The 15,929-nt window shown below is 40.9% G+C and overlaps 1 protein-coding gene and 1 long non-coding RNA gene across 8 annotated transcripts in view; one reads left to right on the forward strand and one right to left on the reverse strand.

Moving 5' to 3' along the window:
* The window catches only part of piezo2 (piezo type mechanosensitive ion channel component 2), a 310,405-nt gene extending 309,229 nt beyond the window's left edge, over nt 1–1,176 (reverse strand). For 6 of the 7 annotated variants that reach the window (XM_062980529.1, XM_062980526.1, XM_062980530.1 and 3 more), the window contains exon 1: nt 752–1,175. In XM_062980529.1, the coding sequence (XP_062836599.1) occupies nt 752–815 (64 nt within the window). In that variant the 5' untranslated portion in view covers nt 816–1,175. Of the gene's footprint in view, nt 1–751 lie in introns of all 7 variants that reach the window. The other variant, XM_062980525.1, reaches the window with a different exon arrangement.
* Nucleotides 1,177–1,516: 340 nt separating this feature from the next.
* LOC134298915 (uncharacterized) lies at nt 1,517–8,051 on the forward strand. Its single transcript, XR_010006036.1, has 3 exons — nt 1,517–1,744; nt 4,073–4,226; nt 7,521–8,051. It is a non-coding gene; the product is annotated as an uncharacterized LOC134298915 (long non-coding RNA).
* Nucleotides 8,052–15,929: the final 7,878 nt, after the last annotated feature.

Raw genomic sequence — 15,929 nt, forward strand, 5'->3', positions numbered from 1 at the left:
GATTCCCCCAGGCAGGAAGCAGCCAGGCTTTGAAGCTGCAAGGATAATCAAGGTGGCCAACTGAAATACAGTAGAGTCTCACTTATCCAAGCTAAACGGCCGACAGAAGCTTGGATAAGCGAATATCTTGGATAATAAGGAGGGATTAAGGAAAAGCCTATTAAACATCAAATTAGGTTATGATTTTACAAATTAAGCACCAAAACATCATGTTATACAACAAATTTGACAGAAAAAGCAGTTCAATACGCAGTAATGTTATGTTGTAATTACTGTATTTATGAATTTAGCATCAAAATATCACGATATATTGAAAACATTGACTACAAAAATGGCTTGGGAATCCAGAAACTTGGATAAGCGAGGCTTGGATAAGTGAGACTCTACTGTATTCACACTTGCCTCAAGCAGACAAGAGTTCTTTCTCCCACCCTGGACATTTCAGATATATAAAGCTCACTTGCCTAGTTTCCAACAGACTCTGCCTGCCATAGATGTGGGCGAAACGTCAGGAGAGAATGCTTCGGAAAACTCACAGCAACCCAGTGATTCCGGCCATGAAAGCCTTCGATAATACACTTTGACTTTTAATGGCTATGGAACGATAGTTGTAGTTTGGGGAACTCTCTTTGGAGCTTGTAAAAAACCCAAATCCCCATCGCCCCATAGCATTCCTCCAGGCGTCGAACTGCATTCATTCTCCCCATCGAATGGGGCGTCAAACCGCATTCATTCTACAGTGTAGACGTACCGGTGACCAGGCAAATGGGGAGCAGGAGACGGAAGATCAGTCCGCACACCACTTCTGTGGCCATCGCGGGACCCCGGAGCCCTTCCCGCGGCTTTAGCTCCACTCCAGGCGTCGCCAACTCCTTCTCCTCAGCAAGCCCTCGCCATCTCCTGAGGAAAAGGGACGGAAGGGGGAAACCCAAACCAAAGTACACTCAGCAGCAGCGGCGGCGTTGTTTCTCAGGCGAGGCGCAAAGAGGGAGAGAAGTTCTGCCTTTCACTGGAGCGCCATGCCGAAAACTGCGCCCGAGGAGTCGCCCGTCGAGGCGCAGCAGGGTCCCGGCAGACATCCCGCACCTGGGACGCGCCCGGCTCGAGGCGGCCGAGGGAAGGCAAGGCGCCGCTCCGTCCAGCCCACTTCGCGGCTCCTGCGCCTACATTTCTCCACCTCCGTGCAACTTGGCGGAGGCCCCGCCCCACGAAGGCTTGGCTGGCGGGCCCCAGAGCCAATGGGGAGGGGGGGGCGTGGCCTCGACTCGGCTCAGGAGGCACAGCCTAGGTGGGAAAGTGTGACTGTCATTGAGAGTCCCAGGCATGGGCCAAATTGGGCCTTTCCTCCAGGTGTTTTGGACTTCGACAGCCACCATTCCTCACAGCCTCAGGCCTCTTCCTTTTCCCCCTCAGCCGCCCAAGTTGGGCCTTCCCTCCAGGTGTTTTGGACTTCGACGGCCACCATTCCTCACAGCCTCAGGCCCCTTCCTTTTCCCCCTCAGCCGCTTAAGCGGCTGAGGGGGAAAAGGAAGGGGCCTGAGGCTGTGAGGAATGGTGGCCGTCGAAGTCCAAAACACCTGGAGGGAAGGCCCAACTTGGCCTATGCCTGGTATAGCTCTTTTTTGAGAGTCTCTCCTTTGGGGACAGATGGAATAAACCTACAACACTTTCCTGCAATTTTAACTTCCACGTTCTATCCAATTTGGATTGCTCTTCCATGCTTTCAAATTGTTTCCGACTTATGGTGAGCCTGAAGCGAACTTATCCTGGTCTTTTAGGGCTGAGAGTGTGTGACGTATCCAGTGTCTGATGAATCATAGAATAATAATAGAATTGGAAGAGACCTCATGGGCCACCCAGTCCAAACCCCTGCTAAGAAGCAGGAAATCGAATTCAAAGCACCCCCGACAGATGGCCATCCAGCCTCTGCTTAAAAGACAATTAATTCTAAATGACTCATCAAACTACAAGTCCCAGGACCCCAACTTTGAAATTCCCTCCTGAGTGGGATTAGCTTAGCCCCCACTCTCCAAGCCTTCAAAGACTACTGAAGACATGGCTTTTTCGACAAGCCTTTGACCATGTTTAGAATCCTTTAATGAACATACTTGAGGACCGAGAGATTATTTCATCATGCACTTTATGAGACTGATATTGATTGCAGTTGTTTTATTACTGCAATCAATATCAGTCTGCAGTATTATTACTGCAGCTATTGTTGCATTTTACAGTTCTTGTGTTCTTGGTTGTTGTATGTCTTTCGGGCTGTGTGGCCATGTTCCAGAAGTATTCTCTCCTGACGTTTCGCCCACATCTATGGCAGGCATCCTCAGAGGTATCCTCACATCTATGGCAGGCATCCTCATCCATGGCAGGCATCTATGGCAGGCATCTTCATCCATGCCTCACAACCTCTGAGGATGCCTGCCATAGATGTGGGCGAAATGTCAGGAGAGAATACTTCTGGAACATGGCCACACAGCCCGAAAGACATACAAGAACCCTGTGATCCCGGCCATGAAAGCCTTAGACAACACTTGTATTCTTGTCCTTGCACTTTTTGTATTTTGCGTGTTTGCACCTTTGAGTGCTTTGTTAGTCGCCCCGAGTCCCTTTGGGAGATGGTGGTGGGGTATAAATAACATTTATTATTATTATTAATAATAATAATAATAATTAAGCATCATTGTGGTTAAAGCAGCATCAAACCATTAACACCACGGTGGACTCAACTCTCAATTTGACATTTTCTAACCATAGCACCCAGGGCGAAGTGTGTTAAAGCGCTGTGCTGCTGAACTTGCAGACCAAAAGGTCCCAGGAGTGGAATGAGCGCCCGCTGTTAGCCTCAGCTCCTGCCAACCTAGCAGTTCGAAAACATGCAAATGTGAGTAGATCAATAGGGAAGGTAACGGCGCTCCATGCAGTCATGCCGGCCACATGACCTTGGAGGTGTCTACGGACAATTCCGGCTCTTCGGCTTAGAAATGGAGATGAGCACCAACCCCCAGAGTCAGACATGACTGCACTTAACGTCAGGGGAAACCTTTACCTAACCATAGCACCCAACATTTCACTAATGAGAAATGGACACATGTGACCATATGACACTAAATTGTGAATAAGGTGCCAAAGGTTTTTTTTTTAATGTGGAAAAACAGACAGGCCCCATGATAGGTTCACCTTGAATATGTTGCCATAGCTCCTGAAGACACACAACAGCAAAGATAGGTAAGCAGGAGAAGTTTGTTTTTGCCTAGGAAGACAAGGATTTCACCCTTTTCTCCTTTCTTCCCACTGAGTGCAAATTTCTTCACTTTTTTTTACCTTGAACTCAGTTTATAGCACCTGAATCAAGATCAAAGGTGAAAGCGAAATAGTTTTAAAAAGTAAAATGACAGCACTGTCCCTGCCAGGTGAGGATAGCTGGAGTGTATGTAAAAGAGTGGTTAAATCCCCATTCGTGGATTTCTGCACTGAGGAGGGTTGATCAGACCATCTTGGGGTCACTTTCCACAGTACAATACAGTCAGGTTCGTGTCTAAAGAAGCAAAGGAAAAACACTAGAGGGCTGAAGGTTGACGGCAAAGATGGCTGGAGCAAATGCAGCATTCTGAGGTCACAAAAAAATACAGGTAAGAAGTGTGCATAATCTCCATTTGTGCCTCCACCCCAAGTTCTTCCATTTTTCGGTTGCTGTGATTTTCCGGGCTGTATGACCATGTTCCAGAAGCATTCTCTCCTGACGTTTCACCCACATCTATGGCAGGCATCCTCAGAAGGTGAGAGGTCTATTGGAAAACTATGCAAGTGGAGTTTATATATCTGTGGAAGGTCGAGCGTGGGAGAAAGAAGTCTTGTCTGTTTGTGGCAAGTGTGAATGTTGCAATTGGCCATCTTGATTAGCATTGAATGACCTTGCAGCTTCAAAGTCTGGCTTCTTCCTGCCTGGAGAAATCCTTTGTTGGGAGGTGTTAGCTGGCCCTGAAATTCCTCTGTTTTCTGAGTGTTGTTCTTTATTTACAGTCCTGATTTTAGAGATTGTAGAGTTTTTTCTTCTGTTTTTCCACAGAGGATGTTTGGAGAACACAACACATTCCAGAAACCCTCAGCAACAAACCTAATGGGGGAAAACATTGGGAATTGCAGTGAAACTTCATGCTGGAGGACTCCAACCTGATTTTCTAGGCAGAACGCTACTGGTACTCCCACTCGAACAGCATTGTGTAGGTATTCTGTCTCTTCTTCAGGTTTGTTTGGCAAGAAGAAAACACGGAAGACTGGGTGAGACTGGAAAGACTTGATCTAGATACAAGTTTAAGATGGTATTGGTGTTCCTTTGTGCCATCAAGGCAGAATTTAAGGCACCTGTTTAGAGCCCGATTCAGCAGAATGGCCTCCACACAAAGCTTGGTGGCACTACAACACTTTTAAGTTATACATGTTATCATGTAAATAGTAAATGACAGAGAGGGAGGAGAAAGCCATACTCTAAACCCATTAGGTCTAGAGCTTCAAATTACCTGGGTGTCCCACTGCTATTGAGAAGTGGGAGGGGGGCACAAAGGGACAAAGGCGTAGCTGCTTTTTCTCTTGTCCTTGCCCAATAAGTGACCAACTGATATCCCTCTCAAGCACAACTATCTTACATGTACTGTTGGGCATGGAAACAGGAGCTGCTTTGGTGATCTGTAGGAAATTAGCATTGTTGTATGCTGCAAAGATCAGGCTCCCATATACTTAAAAACCCCAGGAATTGCTGTGTGTGAGAACTAGTGGGCCTTCTTGAAATGTTAGGCCATCTTCAGGTCCCTTCCACACAGCTGAATAAAACCCCACATTTTCTGCTTTGAACTGGAATATATGGTCCCCGGTGCGCAGCGGGTTAAACCGCTGAGCTGCTGAACTTGCTGACAGAAAGGTTGGCAGTTCAAATCCGGGGAGCGGGTGAGCTCCTGCTGTGAGCCCCAGCTTCTATCAACCTAGCAGTTCGAAAACATGCAAAATGTGAGTAGATCAATAGGTACCACTCCAGTAGGAAGATAATGGCGCTCCATGCAATCATGCTGGCCACATGATCTTGGAGGTGTCTATGGACAATGCCTGCTCTTTGACTTAGAAATGGAGATGAGAAACAACCCCCAGAGTCAGACACGACTGGACTTAATATCACGGGAAAACCTTTACCTTTACCTATATGGCAGTGTGGACTCAGATAACCCAGTTCAAGGCAGATATTGTGAGATTTTCTGCCTTGATATTCTGGATTACATGACTGTGTAGAAGGGCCCTCAGATCTCCTACTGTGCCAATCTTTGACATGGATCTTTTTTCTTCATTCAATGGCAGGAAATATTTCTGTTCTCCTCCATGGCTTTCTTAAAATGTTGGATGATGACAGGTTGAAGATCTAAAAGAAATAATCATTTAAATGGTCTCCATTACACTTTTTTTAGTTCCCTGAGGCTGTTTGGCAACACATGAAAAGAGGAGGGATAGTTAAAATGACATTTGTCTATCGCAGCCACTTAAAACCTTCTCTAGTTTTCTTTTTTCCCCTTTTGGGTGGGGTTAGACATCCAGGTTTTAATAGGTCTGTCATACAATAGACCCATTTTTGTTTCTCCATAAATAATTTCTATGCTCCTACAAGTAATAAGGTGTGTACATTCAAAATAGTGCTATTTATCCTTTATTATCATGTTTGAATCAAGATGTTAATAAAAACATCATAGGAGGCAGGCTTTGATCAGAACACTTGCAGAAGAAGCTGGTCATAGACTGATTCCAATTACAACATGACTAAAAATCTGATTCTAGTATTTTTATAGCTTGAAAGTTACACTCTCAGAAAGCCTTACCCTGAAAAGGTGAAAAAGCAATGCTGTCTGAGCCCAATACTGATTGAAGAGACATGGAACTGGATCCAAATATGTCCTCCAATTGGTAATCTAGTCACAAATGCTATTTACGAAAGAGTGAATGAATTGGGTTGATGTGAGTTTTCTGGACTGGATGGCCATGTTCCAGAAGCATTCTTTCCTGACATTTCACCCACATCTATGGCAGGCATCCTCAGAGGTTGTGAGGTCTGTTGGAAACTAGGAAAGTAAAGTGTATATATCTCAATGTCCAGAGTGGGAGAAATAACTTGTCTCTTGGAAGCAAGTGTGAATGTTGCAATTGGCCACCTTGATTAGCATTGAATAGCCTTGATCTTCAAAGCCTGGCTGCTTCCTGTTTGGGGGAGTCCTTTTCTGGGACGTGTCAGCTGGCCATGATGGTTTCTTGTCTGAAATTCCCCTGTTTTTTTTTAGTGTTGCTCTTCATTTACTGTCTTGATTTTAAAGTTTTTTAAATACTGGTAGCCAGATTTTGTTCATTTACATGCCCCCCCCTTTTTCTGGTAAAATTGTCCACATGCTTGTGGATTTCAATGATTTCTCTGTGTAGTCTGACATGGTAGTTGTCAGAGTAGTCCAAATACAAATACAGAGTAGTAGTATTTGTGTTCTCAAATAATATGCTGTGTCCAGCTTCTCTCCTATAGCTGACTTTTCTGGTTGAATTAGTCTGCAGTGCCTTTCATGTTCAGTGAATGAATTCTGTATGTTAAAAAGCGACCCACAAATTTTGAAAATGTTGCCTCCATATTCCATAGTGCAGACGTATGCTCTGTCATCTCTATGTATATGCGTATATGTATGTGTCTACACACATACACATATATGGAGGAATGAGAAATTATCCTTCTGCACTGTGGAGCATATTTATGGTGCCCATGAAAGTTAACATACCACAACTGATCTCTTTCACACTGTTTCTTGCACTGTAACACAACACACTGTACAATGTGGTGCTGCACCCTGAAAAATCTCACTCTAATTTGCTCGAGAGTTCATAAGATTTCCGTAACATATTTTCTCTTTTTGCTTAAGGCTTTCTGGATCCAGTCCATCAATTCTGCCAGCACAGCCCAACTTTCATATCTAAACTACACCATGGTATCAAGAAATACAGACTAGTCTTTACAAGAAAAAAAAAGGAATTTCTTTCTATGACTTAGTCAAACCAAGCAGCATGCAAAATGCATCAGGATCAATCCAGATTTAGTCAATCAGTAAGCAGGCTCATTGAAGTCAAAAAGTCTGTATCTAATGTATCTAATGACTAAACTTGGATCTAATCCATATTATTCAAGAGCTGCATCAAATAGCGTGCATCTGGCAGACGGAGTAGTTCTCGTGGAGTCCCTGCCACCTAAAAGGTTCTCCAGATGTGGGAGTGATTATCTTGAGTGGATGAAGGGCACTGGATCTGACGGTTGGGAGATAAAAATAAATTCCCATTATGACAGTAGATGTCTGCTCATGTAATAAATGGAGTCCTAAGTGTGAATGCAAATGTAAACTCTTATTTAATATTAAAACTTCACATAAGGCAAGGTTGACACCATTTTGAGAGTTGTAGAAATGGAAATTGAGAAAATAAATATATGTAACAGATTTTCTTTCTTTCAGCTGTTGCCACCAGAGAAATGAAGCTACAGAATGCAAGTGTAATGTAACAATCCACACGTATTCCATAATGTGACTACATGATTAGGAATTTTTGCATTTTGGTTTCTAGTCATAAAAACAGAATAAAAACAATCCTGTATGTAATAACTTTGTTTAATATACACAAGCTGATGATTATATAATATTATATTTCTTATTCTATGTTGTACAATATTATTATATTATAAAGAGGTTTCTTGCAACAGGGTAAATTGTGAGTTCAAATAAACTGAAATAGTTGAAGATGTACAAATTGGAATAGAACCCACAATGTGTTGTCAAAGGCTTTCATGGCCAGGATCACAGGGTTGTTGTGTGTCTTTCGGGCTGTGTGGCCATGTTCCAGAAGCATTCTCTCCTGACGTTTCGCCCACATCTATGGCAGGCATCCTCAGAGGTTGTGAGGTACTCCCACAATATTTGGCTGGTTAGACATGGGTGTGTGTGCATCTGCAAGTCACCTGTCAACTTATGATGACCCCATGAATTTCATAAGGTTTGCTTAGGCAGGGAATACTCAGAGATTGTTTTGCCAGTTCCTTCCTATGAAATACAGCCTACATCATCTGGTATTCATTAGCATCCAATCACTAACCAGACTTGATCATGCATAGCTTCCAAAATCAGACAGGATCTGGTGCTTTTAGGAAGCAGTTAGGCATTATTTCTTCTAGCCACTATACATTTCATACCAGACCATAATACCACTATACTCTTGTATCTGGTGGCAGGTTGCTAGGATGTGAAGGGTACCAGCACAACCAAGCTGACTCTTCTGACTTCTTTCTATTCATATAAACTGACTTTGTAGGGAAGTATTGCCACCATCCCAAAGCAACTCGGGAAACTCAAACCTACACACAAGGTAACATTAATTCTAGTCGTCTTTGACTCTGGTGATTGGTGCTCATCTCCATTTCTAAGCCGAAGAGCCGGCGTTGTCTGTGGTCATGTGGCTGGCATGACTGCATGGAATGCTGTTACCTTCTTACCAGAGCAGTCCCTATTGATCTACTCATGCTTGCATGTTTTCAAACTGCTAGGTTGGCAGAAGCTGGGGCTAACAGCAGGAGCTCACCCTGCTCCCCGGATTCGAACCACTGACCTTTCAGTCAGCAAGTTCAGCAGCTCAGTAGTTTAATCTGCTGCACCACTGGGGGCTCCCAAAGCATCAATTCAACTCAGGGGAAACTCAAACCCACATACAAGGCTCCTAAAATTCTGCAAACCAGATGAATAAACCAGACCCGCTCCAGATTTACATAAAATAGACACTACCTATAGTGATACATGGGCAAAAAGCCAAAGTTGCTTAATGTCAGGTAATTTCCAGAAGAGGACATGCTCATACTCCTAGTCCATTATGCCTAGACCCAGAAGCAGGGGGAGAGAAGAAGAAGCAATGTCTGCTGCATTTCATCCCCTCCCATGCTGCCATACCTTTTTCCTTTTGTGTCATGTCTTAATTTGATTATAAACCTGAGGGCAGAACACTAGGTCTCCTTGGTTGGTCTTTTTTTGTAAAGAGCCATGTAAAATAATGGAGCTATATGAAGAAAAAATTATAGCGGTTATGATGATGCTAATAGCCACCAAATAAAGATGTGAAACGTGAGAATACTGTATTTGCAACCAGAATAAACTTTGCAAAATAACAAAAATATAACTAGTTTAACAAGAACTAGAATCCAAGAAACAGAACTCAAGTAGAGTAGTATTCCAAGCAGAAAAAGTTAGAAAACATAAATAAAGCAAGAAGCATAATACTTTTATACCCTTAAGTGGCTGAGAGGGGGGGAAAGGGGGGGGCCTGAGGCTAGGAATTGTGGGAGTTGAAGCCCAAAACACCTGGAGGGCCGAAGTGTGCCCAGCCTGTTCTAGAAACTCACAGAAAACCATATTGTCATGACAACTCTCAACAACATAAAAATAGTAGCTTAGAAATTAGACCCTGAGTACTGAGCTCCTACAAGAAAAGCTGTTTTAAAATTTAAAATTTTGGATTTTTTGTAAAACAAGAATTTAGACCCAGTGTTTATACACTTTAGCATAGAGACATTGTCTTCTCTACATCTATGAAAGACAACTTTGAAACAAAAATAAAAATGTTCTGCCATTCGTCATGGTTTAGAGACTACTTTCCAACTTGGCATAATTTTTAATACAATTTCAAAACAGATCTGTTTCTTCAGTTCAAAAGTCAATATTCCAATACATGTTATAACTTGTTTTCAGTAGTGGTCACAGTAATATGAAATAATATTTGGATGCTAATTCTAAAAGACTCAAGAGGCCAAGCAGTTATCTGAGAGCACATCTATCCTATCTGCAGTGGTTTCCAAAAGTATGTCTTGATTTGGGCACTCATAACAATTATTTGAGAATATCTTTAATCTAATCCAATAATGTTGTCATATCAACACTGTGTTTACTAATTTGCAGAGAAATTTTAAAGCATTTAAATTTAGCCATAGCAATTAATAAGCAATTACGTATTAATCACATTCACATTTTCATTTTTTTGAAAAATCTTAACTTGAGATAGGGAGTGGACTGTGTTGTAGCCTGGAAAAATAATAATCCCAAAATGCCTATGTATTTAAACTCCATCAGAAATTACCAATCAAAAGTGTACTAACCGATCAAGCACGAGAGAGAGAGAGAGAGAGAGAGAGAGAGAGAGAGAGAGAGAGAGAGAGAGAGAGAGAGAGAGAGAAAACAGAAAGAAAGCAATGGGAAGCAATGTATACTATATACAGTACTCTTTGTTTTGTAAAAGTGCACTGGGCAGCAGAGAAAACTAACAACAACCTGCTTGCCAGCTTTGCAACACAACCCCGTAGTTTAGAAACACAAGAGCCCTGACACCAGCATCTGAGGGGCCACACAACTCTGACTCATCTTAATTCAAATGGAAATTAAATGTTTTTTACCCTTGAAGGCCAAGATGCCTTCTTACCATAGTTGCCCCTCAAAGGTTCAGTGTGTATGTGTTTCCTTTAAGTCACCTGTCAGCTTACTGTGAGCTCGTAAATTTCATAGGGTTTTCTTAGGCAATGAATAAAAGGTAGTTTTGATCTTTTCTTCCTCTGAAATATAGCCAATAGAAGCTGATATTTCATAGTGGTCTTCCATCTTACTACAGCCGTATGGTCCCAGGTACAGCATCCTAAGTGTTCCAGAAGATAATGCGGAATTAACTAATCAAGGCATTGAGCTAAACTGACATGGGCTGACAATGTGAATTATACAGCCAAAGGACTCGCGTCTGTATTCTGTGATCTTAGTAGTCAGCTAATTCTCTACCTGAGTGAAGCATTATATTGCTCACTCATACCTAAAAACAATGCATTTCACACATGGACTGCCAACACTGGACAAATCAGGATTAGACAGCATGCTATCTTAAACATGTAGCATGTGGGTCTGTACTTGCTACACTTTTCACCAATGGGGCACCCCCTTCCTTTTTTAATACTCTGCACTGGGAGGGGGCAATTTATGGAAAATAAACACGTCAAGACAGGATGAAACTGGTCTAAATCCAATTCAGATTCAAAATCCCAAAGGAGCTGATGTCAACTCATTTTCAGGAGTAGGTGAAATGCCCATCCCATTCTAGACAAAGCATAACATAAATACAGAGCCACAGAGTAAGAGATTTAATGTATTGTCAAAGGCTTTCACGGCCGGAATCACTGGGATGTGTAGTTTCTGAGCTATATGGCAGTGTTCTAGCAGCATTTCCTCCTGATGTTTCTCCTGCATCTCTGGCTGGCATCTTCAGAAGATCCTCTGAAGATGCCGGCCACAGAGGCAGGCGAAACATCAGGAGAAAATGCTGCTAGATCACCACCATATAGTCCAGAAACTACACAACACCCTAAGAGACTTAACTTATATTTTTCTTCAAGACAGACATGCTGACGAACAGAAATATGACACATTTCCCTAAGCCAGTGGTTCTCAACCTGGGGTCCCCAGATGTTTTTGGCCTACAACTCCCAGAAATCCCAGCCAGTTTACTAGCTGTTAGGATTTTTGGGAATTGAAGGCCAAAAACATCTGTGGACCCCAGGTTGAGAACCACTGCACTATGCAGATAGATCCCTAGATTTGTTACTAATTGTCAATATTGGTCTCTAGTCATCTTATAAAATAGAATTTAGAATTGAATAATAGTATATCATGTATTTATCGGATTTTATGTTCTCTTCCAACTTAAAAAGAAGCATAAAGAATTTACAACTTCAGCTGGCCAAAATTGGTAGTCAGAGTATGCTCTGGCAAGAAATTCAGATAAAGGAGACCCAACCTATATAAAATTAAAAGATGCCTAACCATTTGCTCCCCTTTCATAAATTTCCAAGTCTGCTTTCTAAAGGAAGGTTTAGAAAATACTTTTAGATTTGGGTTTATCCAATCAGTGCTAGGGCCAGTAAATGTTTACAAAGTTCAAGTATTATATGAGGTTAATAACTGAAACGTTGTTTATTTATTTATTTATTTATTTATTATTGCATCACTTCTACCCCGCCCTTCTCGCCCATCAGGGGACCTTTGTCTCATGAAAGCTATTAAAAATCTGGTTACCTTAAAAATGGTAGAAGAATAAGTTGGGTAATCATTGCTTAGGGGTGAAAAACATTATATTTAATATAACAATAGCAGTGTGTTTCCATTTGAACCAGCCATTCTTTGGGGTCTATTTAAAAAACAACATTAAGTTTATATTTTGAATAATAGTTTTAAAGTAAGAAGGGCCATTCATGTCAAGTGAAAAACATCCCCTAGAGTACATAAAGGATAACATTACTGGCTATGCTCCAACACAGATTGAAGTCCATTGACGTCAATGGATACAGGACACTTAACTCCATCTTGGATTATGGCCATGAACTGTAGTCCTTCACAACCCCAGTCCAGTCTACCATGTTTTTTTTGTTTGTTAACACATATCTTTAAATGTTTAGAGTATATGCAAATAGTGAGTCACTGTTTTGTTTTTCTTGTAAAGCTTCTTGGCAGAAAGGTCATTTAAAATCTAAGCACCAAATATGTGCTTTTAGATGCATAACTCAACAACCATTTCTAGCAAAAACCAAAAGTTAGAAAGACTCAAACTATTCTATCTGGTCCACCTTTGGGTTTTCATTGATGTTTCCTAATCCTGCTTATGATGGAGATAAATATATATTCTTTAATGCACACATCTCTTTAACTGGATCAAGGCAAAAATAAATATTATTATACTAGATCTCCATTTAAAAACAAGTCGCAAATTGGTTTTTAAACTTCTCTATTGAGTTAGTATTTATTCCAGTGGTTTATGCACATTCCAATACAACAGTTAGTTCTCAAACTGTAGGTCCCTAGATGTTTTGGCTTTCAACTCCCAGAAATCCCAACAGCTGGTGAACTGACTGAGATTTCTGAAAGTTGAAGGTCAAAACACCTGGAAACACACAGGTTGGGAACCACTGCAATAGAAGGCAGTGTTTGTTCGTTTGTCTTCACCCGAATTTGAGTCAAGTTGACTATTTTAAGTTTCTCTGAAGGGTTCTTTCAGTCTATTCCTGTAGGCCAATCCTATTGATATTTTCTGGGAGAAACTACTGTTTTCAGTGAGGTTTGCTCACAGGATAGGGTATATAGCAAGGGTGGGAATCTATAGCCTTTTGGGATTACAAGTTCCAGCAGTTCTAACCAGCACTCCCAATGATGAAGAATTGCTACAGTAGAGTCTCACTTATCCAATGTTCTGGATTATCCAATGCGTTTTTGTAGTCAATGTTTTCAATACATCATGATATTTTGGTGCTAAATTCATAAATAATTACTACATAGCATTACTGTGTATTGAACTACTTTTTCTGTCAAATTTGTTGTATAACATGATGTTTTGGTGCTTAATTTGTAAAATCATAACCTAATTTGATGTTTAATAGGCTTTTCCTTCATCCCTCGCTTATCCAACGTTCTGCCGGCCCGTTTATGTTGGATAAGTGAGACTCCACTGTATCTAAAAACATTTCAAAATAATCCCTATTGCACCAAATTATTATCTTATCCCTGCATGACGTCTTCAGGATGAATATCAGTACAACCCCCACTGGTATCTATGTTATGGATGTTTTCAATAGCAATCTAAACCTTCTGTATGAAAAAGTATTGCAAATTTAATTAAATAGGATGAAGAACCAGCATAGTGTAGTGGTTTGAGCACTGGAATCCACTCCAGCTTGGCAGTGGAAACACACTGGGTGATTTTGGGCAAGTACAAAGATCTGCAGCCAGGCTGTTAACTGGGGCCAATTATAGGGAATGTACTTCACCCCTATTACAACAGCTTCACTGGTTGCCAATAAGTTGCTGGGCCCAATTCAAGGTGCAGGTAATGACCTATAAAGCCCTACACGGTTCAGGTCCCACTATCTCTGCAATTGCATCTCCCCCTACATACCAGCACAGATGCTTAGATGCTCCGGGGAGGCCCTCCTCTTGCTCCCACCACTGTCCCAAGCGTGGTTGGTGGGGACAAGGAAGAGGGCCTTCTCAGTGGTGGCCCCCCGCCTTTAGAACACCCTCCCCCAAAAGATAAGGCAATCCCCGCCAATATCCTTCTTCCGCAGGGACCTGAAAACCAGGTAGATAGATTGGAATCTGTTGACCGATGCTAGAGTGATATGCAATACACACTTCAGAGTAGGTCACAGTTATGCTTTTTATAACAAGTGAGTGCGTAGTAATGCCACATTGAGTATTATAATCAAAATGTGGTATTTTAATTTGTAAAGTTTTGTTTCTGTTCTGCAGAGATGGAGAAGGAAACTATCAAGCCTCTTCCTTAATGGTTTAGAAGCAATTCCATTACGTAAGGTTATTGAAGTATCTGAGCCTCAACCAAGCTTCCACTAAAATCAATATAAAAACTGCCATGACTTGAGATTTTAGATGTTTTGAACATCGGAGACATCCATTAATTTCTCTAGTAGCTGCTTGTGCTAAGCACTTTTGAAAGTCAGATCACTTATTATTTCAGGTCAGCCTGACCAGTACAAAAATACAAAGAAATTTAATTCAGATATCATTAAAAAATAATAATAACCAGACAATGTCATCAGCATCTTCTATTAATGTATGTACATGCTTGACCAGACAAAATACTACTTATTTGTTGTAGCGATCATCAAAATAAATTGCTAAAGTATTTTTCAAATATTTGTGTTCTATTGACATTTTATGGTATTTTAGAAGGTATTAATTCCTTTCCTGTTCAGTTACAAAAATGTCATTGTGAACCCAGACATTATAGATTAAAAGTTCACACTGTATATATAGACATGTCAGCTATCCAGGAACAGCTGTAACATTAAACAGAGTGAAGCAGTCACTTTTAACATCAGATACTTATAATATCTGCCCTGAATCCCCTTGGGGAGCTAGGGCGGAATACAAATAAAGTTTTGTTGTTGTTATTGTTTTAATTCACCCTTGCAAGTTTATTTCTGGACACAATGCATTGGTTTTTACCTATAAAATCCTATACAGCTTAGGTTCAGACTGTATGGAACCTTGTACTTATTGTTTAATATGTTTTCTTTTAATTTACACTATATTGTTAGCCACTTTGAGTCCCATTCAGGAGAAACTTGGGATATAAATCAAATCAATAAATGATTGAGAAAACAGAAAACTGTTAATTTTTAACTTAATGTTAGTTTGATTTGGATCTAAACCTAATCATTTTTAGAGTAAATCTATTATTTTCAATGATGCAATGAATAAGTAATTACATTATTTCTGATTTCAGTAGATGAGCTGTATCAATCTATATATATAAAAGAGTGATGGCATCACGGCGACTCACAAAACAACAAAAGTACAGGCCCCGCAACCTCGAAATTTGACAACACAACCCATCATCCATGCCTCCAGGTTGATACAACAAAAAGAAAAGAAAAACTAAGTCCTAATTAGAGGGAGAGCAATATTTTTTTTTATCCAATTGCTGCCAGTTTAGAGGGCTAATCTCTGCCCACTTCGTCTCCTACCGTGTTTCCCCGAAAATAAGACAGTGTCTTATATTAATTTTTGCTCCCAAAGATGTGCTACGTCTTATTTTCAGGGGATGTCTTATTTTTCCTTGAAGAAGAATTCACATTTATTGTTGAACAAAAAAAATGAACATTTATTATATACTGTACAGTAGTTGTCATCATAAACCAGCATAACCAGACAAACTGTGAATCCTATCAAGAATTTCTTGTTACGACCATTATTTCCATGTACAACTGGTATGTACATTTATCAATCCTGAATGCTCTGGTGTTCTGTTTGGCAGGCGCTGGGCATGCTTCCAAACAAAAA

This window comes from Anolis carolinensis, chromosome 4 (genome assembly GCF_035594765.1).
Source record: "Anolis carolinensis isolate JA03-04 chromosome 4, rAnoCar3.1.pri, whole genome shotgun sequence".
Lineage (NCBI taxonomy): Eukaryota > Metazoa > Chordata > Lepidosauria > Squamata > Dactyloidae > Anolis > Anolis carolinensis.